General features: G+C 48.2%; 2 protein-coding genes across 2 annotated transcripts; one reads left to right on the top strand and one right to left on the bottom strand.

Annotated features, from left to right (window-relative positions):
• Positions 1-2,185: 2,185 nt before the first annotated feature.
• Positions 2,186-3,672, top strand: LOC124663546 (histone deacetylase clr6-like). Its single transcript, XM_047201235.1, is given in 2 exon segments — positions 2,186-2,720; positions 2,723-3,672. Coding segments are annotated over 2 exon segments (1,485 nt in total).
• Positions 3,673-9,200: 5,528 nt separating this feature from the next.
• LOC124659806 (non-specific lipid transfer protein GPI-anchored 25-like) lies at positions 9,201-11,031 on the bottom strand. Its single transcript, XM_047197612.1, has 3 exons — positions 10,626-11,031; positions 9,998-10,084; positions 9,201-9,568 (listed from the first exon to the last, which is right to left on the bottom strand). Exons 1-3 carry the CDS (start codon positions 11,029-11,031, stop codon positions 9,402-9,404), a joined length of 660 nt encoding a protein of 219 aa, XP_047053568.1. The 3' UTR covers positions 9,201-9,401.
• Positions 11,032-14,208: the final 3,177 nt, after the last annotated feature.

Raw genomic sequence — 14,208 nt, 5'->3', positions numbered from 1 at the left:
CAAGGTTTCTACGAGGCGGGACATCGCGAACAGAAGCTGTACTCCAACCCCTCGAGTCCGAGCTAGCCGACCTGCAGCTGAAACTACCAGAGGACATAGAAGGCCGAGTCGCCGGAGGAGGTTTCTGACTACGCCGCGGCGACGCGCGCAGCCACTCGCCCCACTGCGCCACCTCCTTCTTCTCCCCTTTGCACTCACCATCAGAGTGGACAAGGCACCCACAATCAAAGCAGAAATGAGGTATCTTTTCGTACTTCAGGTCAAACCACATGCCCTCCCCCTCTTCACTATCCTGCAGAAACACACCCCTGAGGAGGGGTTGATCGATCTGCACCGACACTCGGATGCGAAGATCTTTTCCCCAAGCAAAGCCATCTTCGTCGACCTCCACCTTAATGAATTTCCCTACCCAATTGCCAATCAACTTCCCATACACTCTATTCATCTTGTCCATAGGTAGATCCAGCACTCTAACCCACATGTCCAAGTAATCAAAACGCATATCAGATGGCCGGACAGATCCCTTGTAATCTTGCAATAGCACCACACTGAAATCGAACTGCCATGGGCCATTCTTCAGCACATGATTCCAATCCCCTTCCGAAGAGAATCTGATCACAAAGCGGTTGCCTCCGAGATCCTTGAATTGCGCCGGGCGATGCAAGCCCCACGCACGTTGCATGGCCCTCTCAAAAGCAGACATCACCAGAGGGCGGGGCGAGCACACCTTGCCCACCGCCGCTCACCGTGGCCGTGGGACTTCTGCCGAGTCGGAGCTTTTGATGATCAGCCCAGTGGCCTCCTTATCCGTCAGCAGCAGATCGCCGAGTTTCGCCGACAGACCCGCCGCCAGCTCCTCCGCACCGCCCTTGGCCGGCGATCTCGACAGAGCCCTAGCCGCCCCACCACCCCTGACCTCCGATCGGGATGGAGCAGCCATCTTTTCTTCGCACTTTCCACGCCCACCCAGCGCCGAGGCCCTGGACAGCACACCCTCACTGTCGCACAAGAGCAGCCCCCGCCGTCGGGATCGATCTTGCCGCCGATCGCAACCACCCTCGAGAAGGAAACCCTAGCCTACCACGATCGCCTCCTCGATCGCCCTAGAGAGACTCCCTCTTTTTGGTGGACCCACAGCCGGGGAAATTCTACTGTTACCGAGTACTGAGTTGCTGACTACAGTTGCATTTTTGTGGAGCTGGTGGTCTGAACGTAACCGATGTAGAGCTTCGAATGACAATAGAGCAGTTTCAGTTCACAGTCCGAAGACATGTTGATGAATGGAAACACTTTTCGGCCAAGGAAAAACACACTACTACATACTAGAATAGTAGGTGGTCGCCACATGATGAAGAAATTGTGAAAATTAATACCGATGCTTCCTTCCAAGAGCTGACAAAGAGTGCTGGTTGGGGAGCCATTTGTAGAGATAGTGATACATATATTCATTTCGCTGCAGCCGGATCACTGATGAATATGTCAAATGTTTTCCATGCCGAGGCCGTGGCCCTCTTCAATACCATTGATCTCGCTGATAACCTGAGAGTTGGAAAGGTTGTTTTCGAAACTGATTGCATTAACCTGCAAAATGTGATGTCTTCGTCGAAATATGATCTGGGGCCGATGGGCATCCTCCTTGGTGATATGAAGTTCCGTCTTCGTGAAGACCATGTTTTGTGGGTAACGAGCTACCTTAGTTCTGTAACTCGTTTGGTGACCGGCGATAGCGCCGTGTCTTAATAAAAAGACTAATACTAATCTTAACCGGACTAGCTAGCGCTAGTCAGACTCAGATACACCTAGATTAGAGACTAGGAAACTAACCCAAACCTACGTCTATTTTTGTAGGTTTAGATTATTTCCAACAGTAGCAAATTCTCAGGCAAGTTGAAATTAGCAAATTCGTGTTTGTTACGACGCGTACTGAATTTGCTCTGTCCGAGTCGAACACAGTCGTCGAACCTTACGAGAGATCTGATGTTGGCACCTGGATGAAGAGGTCTCCAAATCCCTATCCGAGTCTAACTTGAACACGAACGGGACGTAGCGAATCTGCTTCTTTTTATACTACCCGTCTGTGTGCGTTCATCCTATTCCAAATTTCCAATACTACAAGCATTCCCTCACGCCAAGGGATCGATCAATTATCGGGCCGCGGCGGCGAGGGGAGGCGATGGAGATGGAGATGGAGATGGAAGGGAACTCGCTGCCGTCGCCGGCGTGCCCAGACGGCAGGAAGCGGCGCGTGTGCTACTACTACGACCCTGGCATCGCCAACGTGGACTACGGTGAGCAGCACGTGATGGTTCCCCGCCGCGTTGCCATGACGCACGGCCTCGTCACCAACTACCGCCTCCTCCGCCACATGGAACTCCTCCGCACCAGACCCGCCACCGAGGACGAGCTCGCAGGCATCCTCACCGAAGACTACCTCCGCCTCCTCCGCGACCTCACCCCGGGCACCTACCGAGCCGACACGGCGGGGCGGCACCACATCGGCGCCCTCGCCGGCGACGAGCGCAACGACAACCCGGTCATCGACGGCCTCTGGGACTACTGCGCGCGCTACGCCGGCGGGTCGCTGGCCGCGGCGCGCGCGCTCGGGAGCGGCAGTTCCGACATCGCCATCAACTGGTCCGGCGGGATGCACCACGCCTGCAGCGGCGAGGCCAGCGGCTTCTGCTACGTCAACGACATCGCGCTCGCCATCATGGAGCTCCTGGCCACCTTCCCCGCGTGCTGTACGTGGACATCGACGTGCACCACGGCGACGGCGTCGAGAAGTACTTCGCGGCCGACGGCAGGGTCATGACGGTCTCCTTCCACCAGTACGGCCGCGGCGGCAAGGGGAGCGACACGTTCTTCTTCCCGGGGACCGGGAGCGCCGAGGACGTCGGCGAGGGCGCGGGGAAGTACCGCACGCTGAACGTGCCAATGAAGGCCGGCATGGACGACGCCGGGTACAAGGAACTGTTCGTGCCCATCATGAGGGAGGTCATGGGGGTGTTCCGGCCGGACGCCATCGTGCTGCAGTGCGGCGCCGACTCGCTCTCCGGCGACCGGCTCGGGGAATTCAACCTTTCCGTCAGGGGCCACGCGGAGTGCGTCAGCTACCTCCGGAGTTTCAACGTGCCGCTGCTGCTCCTCGGCGGCGGCGGTTACACCATCAACCACGTCGCGTCGTGCTGGTGCTACGAGACCGCGGTCGCCGTTGGCAAGGAGAAGGAGATCCCCGACGACATACCCCACCATGGCTACGAGCACTACTACAAGGACCAGGGATACAAGCTCCACTACGGGGTGAGCAAGGTGGGGAGAAACGCCAGCACGAAGGAGTACATGGACAACATAAGGAATGAAGCTCTCAAGAACGTGCAGAACCTTCATGAGCTCTTGAAGCGCGACGTCGCTCGGAGCGTGCAGTTCAAGGACATCGACGACCGGGAACTCTACAAGAAGAAGCAGCGTCCAAAGAAGAGAAGCAACAGAGATGAAGAGGACCCCATGGACAGGCTGCACCGGCTGTGCGGCGAGGCGGACGTCCGCAACTTCTTCGCCAGGTTGGGAGACGAAAATATACGGGGAACAGATTCTTCGCCAGGTCGGGAGACGAAAATATACGAGGAACGGCGTAGGGCGTCCTCCGCTGCTGTCCATAGGTGTAGCCATTGATTTGTACTCAGCATTGTTGCTGCCTAATGAATGTTCGTTCTGCTGCTTTTGTGAAACTACGAGGGTTCCAATGAATTACAACAAGGGTTAATTATTTCTCAGTCCATTAAAAACTAACTTCGTTCTCATTTAGATGATGTTATCGAATCTCAATTGCAATTCATGTTGCAACTAATAACTAGTATGAATCATAATGTAAATCTAATGATGTAAAACTTGACCGAGCATGAAGTTAGTTATCCTTACAATTCATGTTGCAACTAATAACTAGCATGAATCACGATGCTTTCATGGTTATTATCTTGCCTCGATGGTATAATTTTTTTTTAGCACAACACAATTAAGGAGGCGCAAATTGGGCCTGAAACAATTAAAAGCAGTGAGCAGGGATGTTTTACAAAAAATGCATGCCCTGTGTGAACTGACACACATCGAGTCAAAGAAGAGGCCTACTTTAGTGGTCAGTCCGAAACCAAACTCAAGAAACCCAGAGAGGTACTAACAAATCTCAACCATCATGCCCTTCATAGCGAAAAAGGTACTACCTCTGGTCATGTTTAATCGACGTGAGGTAAGCACGTCCGTAGGCTACTTTCTCTAGGCACCCGCGTCAATTTAATCCGAACGGAGGGAGTATTTGCAAACCTCAACCGTCTTTGTGTTTTAGTCGCTGGTGGGTTTCAGAGGAGTCAGCTCACTGAAGCAAAACCCCGGAAAGAATTACCATAACTAAACTAGAAATAATACCTTTTCACATATTACAGTTCCAAAGTTGAGAGCGGTGTTTTGCCTTATGGGAGCATGTGCTCTCTTTATTTTGAATTGCATCTTAGATACATTTTGAAATGTTAGAAAATTTAAAACAAAAAATTCACACGTATATCTTTATATGCTACGAGTCTAGAAATTTGTTTCATGAAAAATAGACTTGTGGTGTGGCACGTGTAAAAAGAACAAAATTCGGTGCTAAAAGTCAGACTTTTTACAAGATAAATTTTCTCTTTTTGACATAGACTATAAAAAAATATCGGTTTTTCGCGGAACTTGGATAACTAACCGTTCCAAAGTTAACCAAGAAATAATATCAGAACAAAACAGTAGGTAGACAAACCAGTTCCATCCAAAAAGAAATGTGCTTTCACATATCTTAATTCTTAAGACACGAGACTACCACCACCAAATGACATTTAGCGCCAACCACTTGTTTCCCATGAACCAGAGGGTAAATTTCGAAGCAAATTGACCAGTTTCTGATGAAGTGTCGAGCACGCAGTTAGAGAATGATGCGCATTTGTGCAGCGATTGGGCGGAGCACAAAATACTGCATTTGCTTATCGTCCAGCAGGGTGCTTCGGAGCAAGATTTTCTGTATCGAGATGCTAGTCAGTATCCCTTTTCCGTCAGCGGTATCCTATCCTACTATCGTCATAGTATCATGATACTATGAGATTTTTATTTTTCAAAATATAAATATTTTTTATGTTAAATAAAATACTTATCTTGCATATATTTCTGAAAAAACATAGTGCCATGTCATATTATTCTCGTAAGAGAGTGGAGCCCAACATCATATGGGGAATGCAGATGCGGAAAATACTATGTATAGTCCATAAAAGAAAACCAGTGAAGCAATTACATGCTTATAAGGCTTGCTGATGTCAGCAGGTTAACTAATTCTTTGATTAGTTTTAACCGATGTGTGGTATCACCTGTTGTATAAGTATCAGGATACTACCGATTGAAGGCATGACATCACATTCTGACAACAATAAATACCAGCTGATATGGATACACGGTGCGATATGTATCATTTGAGCCTCATAAAATCTTAGTATCGTAAGATACTGGGATCTGTTTCCTGATAGTGACAACCATGCTTCGGAGTTGCATGTGGATGAGAAACACTTGAAGCAAAGATGATTGCTTAAATTCGGATGGGTCTGACTACAATTGCTCGTCAGTCATGCCACCATTTCAGTCCATGGGATATGCTGCCACTGCACTCATTTGCTTCTACCGCGTCAGTTTTCGCTTCAATATCCACGACAGGAACATTCCTTGCTTGGTAGATCCATCAGTTTCCGCTCAAACATCCACGACTGCATCAGTTTCCGGTTTCTCATCAACGACCGCATCAATTTCTGTTTCAGTATCAACAGCTGCATTAGTCTTCATCGGTAACTTAAATTCTTCGTTAGGGATAGCTTGCTCGGGAGATACTGCCGAGTCGGTCAAATCATTCCCATTAGCATCAGTATCTGGTGAAGTTTCAGCTACAGGATTGTCCGAATCAGATGAGCTAACAAGTTTATCTGTTGTTCCATGTGCCTGCATCTCGGTAGTTGGGGCTGAAGATTCAGCTACTGCAGAGGCAGCTTCTTCTGTGCTAACTTCAGTATCACCATTTGAAGCATTCAGATGCCGCTCGATCCCTTCCGCACTTTCAAGTTGCTCGTCCTCAGTGTTAAGATTTGTGTGTTTAATACATTCTGCAGCATCTTCTGCCTCCTCGGTAGGGTCATTTCCAATGGAGAAGGCTTCCATTTGATCCTCAGTGCCAATGACTTGACCATCATCACTTTCCTCAGTGTTCGGGGAAGCTTCCTCGTAATTGGGTGATGACGAAGGAACATAGGCCTCTAAACGGTCACTGATACCTCCCTCTCCATCAAACATGAACCAATTTGAATTTGTAGAGATGGAGCTTCTTATGAACAAATTATTATCAATCAGTTACTCATAGAGGGGAGGGGGGGTCAAGGGTGCTGGAGCACGATTGAAGATTGCAAATTACCCATCCGGTTTATCTCCCAGACGCAGAGAAGCTAATACCACCTCAACTGATTCGTCATCAAAATAGACATCCTGGAAGGAAAACATAAGAGAAGAGATTATTAGATTCAAAAGAAAACAATATACTACCCGCAAAAAGAACAATATACGTGTTTGTATCCATTATTCATTCCATGGACAACTTAACCATACGATTATATAATTCGTGACTGGCGGAGTAAAGGTGGTGGTCCTAGGGTTACAACTCACGTCAAGATGATGATCTGCCGGATGCATGTCTCCATGATCTGGCTGGAGTGTCATATTCTAGATGGCTTCACCAGCGAACTTCACTAGGCGATTCATGCATGGAGATTGTTGAATCAGGTGGGACTCGGTCGTGTGCACCCATGTTTTTCCCTGACCGTTTGGTTTCAGAGGGAGCGCTGCGAAACTATGTTGACTGTTACCATCATGGGGCAGGCTTTCTCGTTCCATTGTGAAGTCAGCTGGCGGAAAATGTCATGAAAGCCGAGATCCGAGGACTAGCAATGTTGATTTGAGACTTTGTGACGATGAGGAATTGACTTGATGATTCGTGACTTGGGGCAGCGGTATCGTAAGAGGGGGCAACACCACAAAAGAAGTTCAAAGTCTTACTTTTCAGGGTGAAAATCCAACGTCTGACCTTGATTGGTTGAGTCTGACAATGGCCTTGTTGAACGCTGTTTTGTGAGGAGGACTTTCTCCAGGGTGAAAACGTAAGATCTATGATCGGACGACAACTTCGCTTATGCACTGTTCTCTTCTTGGAGGCTCCGTTTTTCGAGAAACTGGACTTCTGGGGTTGTCTTGGCTCTTTGTTGTCTGGTGTTACCTACACCATCCCAAGACTGGCCACAATCGGAATATCATAGGCAGTATCATGCATGCCATGTTGGCAAAAAAAAATTGATGTGACACAACAATTAATGAGTAGAGGTGTGAGACCGGTATCATAGCATGTAAAAAAACTTGATGGCAGATAAATCGTATCCACAAATTTGAATTGAGATTCTACAAAACATTAAAATTATAATACTACCTTACGATAATATGATTTAGAAGTGGCATCATAAACTAATATCATATGCATGATACAAGTGTATGATACTTTTCATTGTGATCTGATCCCAACTACGAATCTACGGGTCTCTGGAACACCATTACAAATTTACATCTTTACGTTACCAATTTGTTCGAGAAATTTTTATTGGATTAATATTTTTAGTCAAGAGGTATGTTGCAACTTGCAACAGACAAAAAGCGTGCCATAGGAGAAAAAAAACGTGTCACAGCAGAATGGTGTATGTACTTCACTACTTCGCGAGTTCCACGTGCATGGTATGTAATCCTTTTTTTTTTCCGCGTGATTTATTAACTATGGATATACCATCAAATGGAGGTAAGATAGGTAGAGGCTTGATCGAGCCATATCTATGGTAAGTACCATTAGAATATCCAATGGTGATGTGGCAAGACTGCACTTACCCTAAGTCCCTAACAACAAACCAAATCACGAGAACAATCGAACAAATCGTAATTTATTGTGACTTCTTACCCAGTGACTGGTTGTGAGACAAATCGTGATGTAAGCGCAACCGAACAGATTAAACTGAGCTCTAATATTTGGTTTGGTTCCGTGGCTTGCTGAAACAGAGCGTGCAACGCACGCATACACTTGAGAAAATAGCAGTAGTTGCACCAGCATACCAAGACCTACTTAGGATATGCACCAACTTAAGACTCGGGTTGTCCAGCTCACATACATATACGGCATCTCGGCTCAGTCTGGTTAGTGAGATGTGTTTGCTGATCTTTGACACAAGAACATAGAGACAATCAAGCCAAATGTCGCCTCTGCGGACGATAATCCTCGTGTCCCTGGTGATGGTGGTGGTGTCCCCTGCAATGGCCGGAGTGACCGAGGACAAGTGCAAGTGCCTCATGTGCGTCTGCGACGTGGATCCGCACCCGCTCCCGCCGGCGGTGCCGGCGCGCCACCCGCCGCCGTCAGAGCCGGAGCCAAAACCGGAGCCTAAGCCCGAGCCGGAGCCGGAGCCTGAGCCTGAGCCGATTCCGACGCCGAAGTACTACCCGCCGCCGACGGAGCCTGAGCCGAAGCCAGTGTACTACCCGCCGACGACGAAGCCCGAGCCGACGCCGGTGTACTACTACACTCCGCCGGCGGAGGCCGGGTACTACCTTACACCGCCGGCTGGGCAGTACGGGTACCCGTGGAGCAACACGTACGAGACGCCGGGGCAGTTGTACCCGCAGTACTACCCGTCCAGCGCCCACCGGAGCATGTCCTCTCAGCTCCTCGCCTCCTTCGTCTTGGCAGCAGGGGTACTGTCACTGCTTGCGTGCCGCCCGTAGAAGTTATCCTGCCGGCAGACTAAGCTGATCACATACCTTTGGTCCGTTGCCATTGCCATGTAATGCTGTATTCCGCTGATCATGCTATCTACTTCTGTTTTTGCTTAATTTCAATGCCAGTATCTACTCCTGTTTTGCTTACTTTCAATGGCGTAACTCTGAATTTCTCCGTGCGAACTGCACAGTTCTGTATATAGTGAAATACTAAAATTTCAGTGAGTTCTCTGTCTTTGAACAAGCACAAGAAAAATGTATGCAGATTCAGAGACAATCAGCAGAGGAACTAAACTGCATTCTATAAATCTGAATGTATACAGCTGTGCATGTATTGCCACCGGAAAACAGTTACTTGCACTGTCAGATCATGAAAAATGCACGCGAAAAAAACTGCACCCGTCAGGAAGGGTTTTCAGGTATATATCGTGCCATGTATCATGTAGCAGCCTCAGCGTATGCAACAAAAGGATCCGAGCAAGAATGACGCAGCAGGCACACGTATGTATCGAAAGCTTTCCAAACAAAGCGATGGCCAGCATCTATCAGAACTGCAGCGTGATCAAGACTGCTGCTGCGAAGACCAACGCCACAAGGAAAACCCGGCAGGCACACAAGGCATCCGATCCCGAACGATCAGCTGGCGTGACGGGCGTCGATGTCGAATGCTCCTCCATCTCCGGGGGCGGTGACGCTGGTTCTTCAACGGTAGCTGCAGAGGCAATCACAGCAGATTAACTAGTGCACATGGAGTATATGACCGACGATTGAAGAAAGACATCCCAGTGTTCAAACGACCAAAATGGACTACTCAGGCTACAAGGAGCAGCTAGAACATAACCGAGCAGTGCAGGCAAAGTAGACAATGTCAGCAAGAGATTCGATGATGAAATTAGTAGGCACAGTTACAACTGGAGAGAAGAGAGACATCCAGTACAAGTAGAGAGTATGTGGTGCAATCTATAGTGAAGTTTGAACTTGTACAGCTGCGGCATAGAACACGAAATGGGTAGAACACTTCCAAGACAAAAACACATTCAGGTTTGACATGTCTGCCAAGATGCATGTTGTTCTTTTCTTCAGAATAGCATAACTGAACACTGATCCGTGGAAACATTAGACATGCAGAGAATTGGTTTACCTGGAGAAATTTTCGGTGCGGAAGGTGGAGGTGGAGTTGGAGGTGGCGATGGAGGTGCAAAATGCATCTCAGGCAGTGACTTGAGCTCTGTTTCAGTTGGCAAATCGAGTTAGCGAATACTAAGACATTTGTTGCTTCAATTTTATAATTTACGTTTGTGAACTCTTTAAGAGAAACCACCAAGCCACGACCGCCTTTAACTGACAGTAAACATCGCTAAAACTGCGTGGAATCCATAGTATATCTAACAAGCAATCCAACAGGCTGCTTAAGTGCTCAGCAGTCGTGACTAATTGTAGTAGCAGAAATGCATAAGGAATAGAGTTCTTCGGGGACATGAGACAATTCTGGGCCTCTCTATATCTTCTCCTCAACAAAAATAAATAAATCCAGTTCAGAAATGCAGAAGTAATAATATCCCGCATCTACTGATCTACCAGCACCAATGTGGTTGTACAAGGACCGAGAACACAATAATACGCAGATTAGAAAGTAACTTGTATTTTGAGCGGTGATCAACGGGAATGCCACAACACGCGCACAGGGTGTGCCCGACATTCGGTCGAAGCATACGTACTGCAAGGACATACAGAGGGAGGAGCGGGGGGACGAAGGAGAAGTTTCGCACCTCGGCACTTGTCGGCGAAGAGGGTCTCGGCCTCGACGGTGGTGGCGGGGGAGGCGTTGGCGGAGGCGCAGGTGGGGAGGAGCGCGCCGAGGCGCGCGAGGTCGACGGGGAAGCCGAGGAGGAGCGGGTCGCGGAGCAGGTAGCAGAAGCATCCCTCGCCTCCACCGCCCTCGCCGTCCCCGGCGGAGACGGCCCGCAGGAACGCCGCGCAGCAGGCGGCGGTGGGCGCGGGCGCGGGCAGGGCGGGCGGCTCCACCAGCGCGACGTGCGCCAGGCACGGCGAGAAGGACACGATGGCCGCCGCGCACGGCGTGGCCGGCGGCACCTCGGACGTCGCGGCAGAGACGGCGGGGGCGAGGAGGATGGCGGCGGCGGAGACGAGGAGGAGGGCGGCGGTGGGGGCCATGTCCCCGCTCGCTCTCTCTGTCGTCTCTGGGTCTGCGCGGCGTGGGTGGTGAGGTGATTGCCGTGCGTGGTGGTTTTGGAGAGGAGCAATGGATGGGCTGACGTGGTGTGATCCTGACCGTCTGTTATAAAGGCGGCGCAAACTTGGGCCCATCGGATGGCTCACGACGATCCTGTGCACCTGTTGCTAGCTGTCATCTGCCACCGGCTCGTAAAGGCGGCGCAAACTACGGGTTCTGATCTTACGGGCATTGCATCGGTCGCACGGTGGTCACGGCATACTCCAACTTCCCTATTTGAATCCTAGAGCTCTAGTGATTTCTTTATTTTTAAAAATCCAAAAACTATACTGCCTCTATCCATTTTTAGATGTCAAAAATCTGTATAAATTTGAATGTATCTAGACATTTTTTAAACATAGATGCATCTAAATTTATATGAACCACTGCACATCTATTAATGGACGGAGGGAGTAGTATTTATAAATACCACGTGGCCCAACGACATCGACTTTTCCCCCACCGTCGAGTCCCTTCCAGAAGGCTTGAGAGTCGACCGCTCCTCCCAAGTTCCGGCCCGATCCCTACTCTCCTTCGTCAGCAACGTCGACCAGAGAAGGGGAAGGAGAGGCGCCCGGTATCATGTAAATATTAGGGCTAGGTCTAGGTTAGGTCTTGCGTTTGTGTTGTTGTAATGTCCCAGGTTTAGAGACGATCGAGGGGTAGATTTTAGAAAGGGATGTGCATTGCATAGTAAATTCTGGGGAAATTTCGCGCTTTTAAACTAAAACTGCATCGAAGGGGGACAAGTTTCTCTCTCGACACCTTACGGGGTTAGGGTTTCGAGAGTGCGACAAACTTGCAACTCACCTAACTAAATTAGGGTTTTGAGAAGAGAGGAGAGTATTGCATTACAACTTAAGTTGCATGATTGAATTCTAAATTAAGTTGTATGATTGAATTCAAACCAAATTTGAATTTGAATTTCAAATTCAAACCTCAAATGAATATCACATAATTTAAACTTGAGATAATTTAATAAACAATTATCATTAATCAAGATAATCAAGAATACAACAACTAAGTAAAGCTCATTTGAGAGAAACCTTGAGCTTTATTGATCATTACACAATTTACAATGTCATTACAATATTCATAAGTGGAATAAAAGAATAATACAACACATTACATAAATGGGCGAGAATAGAAGAAAGAAAAATAAAGAAAAATTACAAGTTAATGATCCTAGTCTAAATTCTACAAGATCCTCTTCACTTGATCTTGTGTTTGATGAATTCCCTGTCCAATGTGACCAATTGATGATCCCTGCACAAATCAAAGCCAAAAACAGAATTAAGCCAAGTGGCAAAGCCACTTGGCAGGTTAACAAATAAAGCAAATGGAGGGGATATGATCAGGCTGCCGAGCTGATCCTCTCCAAGCCAAGTTCACGGGACTCGGTACACACATACACACAAGCGACACACACGGCATGTGTGCATGCTCAACACCAAGCCACCGAGAGTGCATGTGGCACAACACACTCACACATCATCGGTGAGTCACCAAGTGTGCAGGCCAAGGCTGTCGACCGGGGAGAGCAAGAGAGCACAACATATAAACTTTCCAGAAGCAAACCCTAGCCATTCCGTCGACGAGGCTTCACCTGGTAAGAACACCAAGAACAGACTAGAACAAGAAGAACAGATCCACTGCTGTTCAACCTGTTCAACCAAACCACCGAACCAAATCAAGATCACCGGGAGGAGCAGGGCAAGTAAAGCAACCACAAGAACAACACGAAGCAATCCTCTACACCAACACTCATTTTCTAGGAGCTGGAGTGAGGTATACCCAAAAGAACTCGAGCAAACACATGCTTTGCTCATCTATAAGCATACACATGCATCACAGAATCAAATAAGGGTAGGAAACCCTGGATGTCTCATCACTTGGCTGCAAAACCATTTGGTGCCAGTAAATAAAGCAAAGGCTAAAAGGAAAACAATCAAGGGAACACTGGTTGTTGACACAACCAGAGAAATCCATCATGGATTTGATCCCAATCAGCCATTCCCAAGTTACCAAGCACCTAACGAGTCTAGCTACACCATCGGAATGGTAGAAACACAAGTTTCTACCAGTATTGTCAACATCAAAAGGCTTCGGCAGTCAAACATGATCAGCCGGAGAGCATATGTCCATACACAGCAAGCCATAGAAAGGGGGAGCTACCTTGACGAGCATCACGAGTCTTGCCGGGGCTACCTCAACCCACAAGCCAACACTTAGAACCACCACATCATCACCGGAGAGGTTCGGTAGTGGGCTAGGGTACCCAACCGGTGGTTGGCATCCTGCTAGCCCTAACAAATTCATTGAGTTGATCATCACTCGAATCACAGTTCACATCATTTATCCATCTAATCAAGCAAGGATGAACAGATAAATGAAACAGACAAGCAATTGATGCACCAGGATCTTGCAAATGATCAAATGGATCATGACAGGCATCAATTGATGCTTAAGCAAGCAACAACACACATCAAGCCAAGCCTGTGTGATACACACACAGCACAGAGTGAGCAACAGTGAGGCACAAACACCAAAGAGCAGCTTTTACAAGCAACTGGTGATCATATGAGCACCAGAAGCTTGCTAGAGCATGCTACTGCATGCTAGAACTCATTCTAAGCAATTAACACATGAACAGATACTTAAATAACTGAACAATTGCATCACAGATAAGGGCATCAGGCATTATAATTGTATCCAGAAGCACTCCATCAAAGGATGGAGTTGATAATACAACAGATAGGCTCAATTGAGCATGTCCAGGAATTAGAGCACAGATAATAGCACATCTGGAGTACTGGCACTTGCCAAAGGCAAGGATCATCACAGCATGATCAAGTCAAGGGCAAGTCAAGAGCATGTCACGGGAGAGGCATAGTACATCAAGCAATCAGCTGGAGCCACTAAATTACACGAGCACCACAACATGATCTTAAGCAAGAGCTCATGAGTTGCAACAGACTAGTAATGGAGAAAGAACAGACAGCAAGCGGAACCATGACGCATGCATAGGCACGCGTAGCATAGCAACAGCAAACACAAGCTAGCAAGGCGCAGCAGCATAGTCATCGGCACAGCATCGCAACATGGAGATGCAGGCCAGT

This window comes from Lolium rigidum, chromosome 6 (assembly GCF_022539505.1).
Source record: "Lolium rigidum isolate FL_2022 chromosome 6, APGP_CSIRO_Lrig_0.1, whole genome shotgun sequence".
In the NCBI taxonomy this organism is placed as follows: domain Eukaryota; kingdom Viridiplantae; phylum Streptophyta; class Magnoliopsida; order Poales; family Poaceae; genus Lolium; species Lolium rigidum.
Note: the sequence above shows the minus strand (reverse complement) of the source record. Positions and strands in the feature narration are given on the sequence as shown.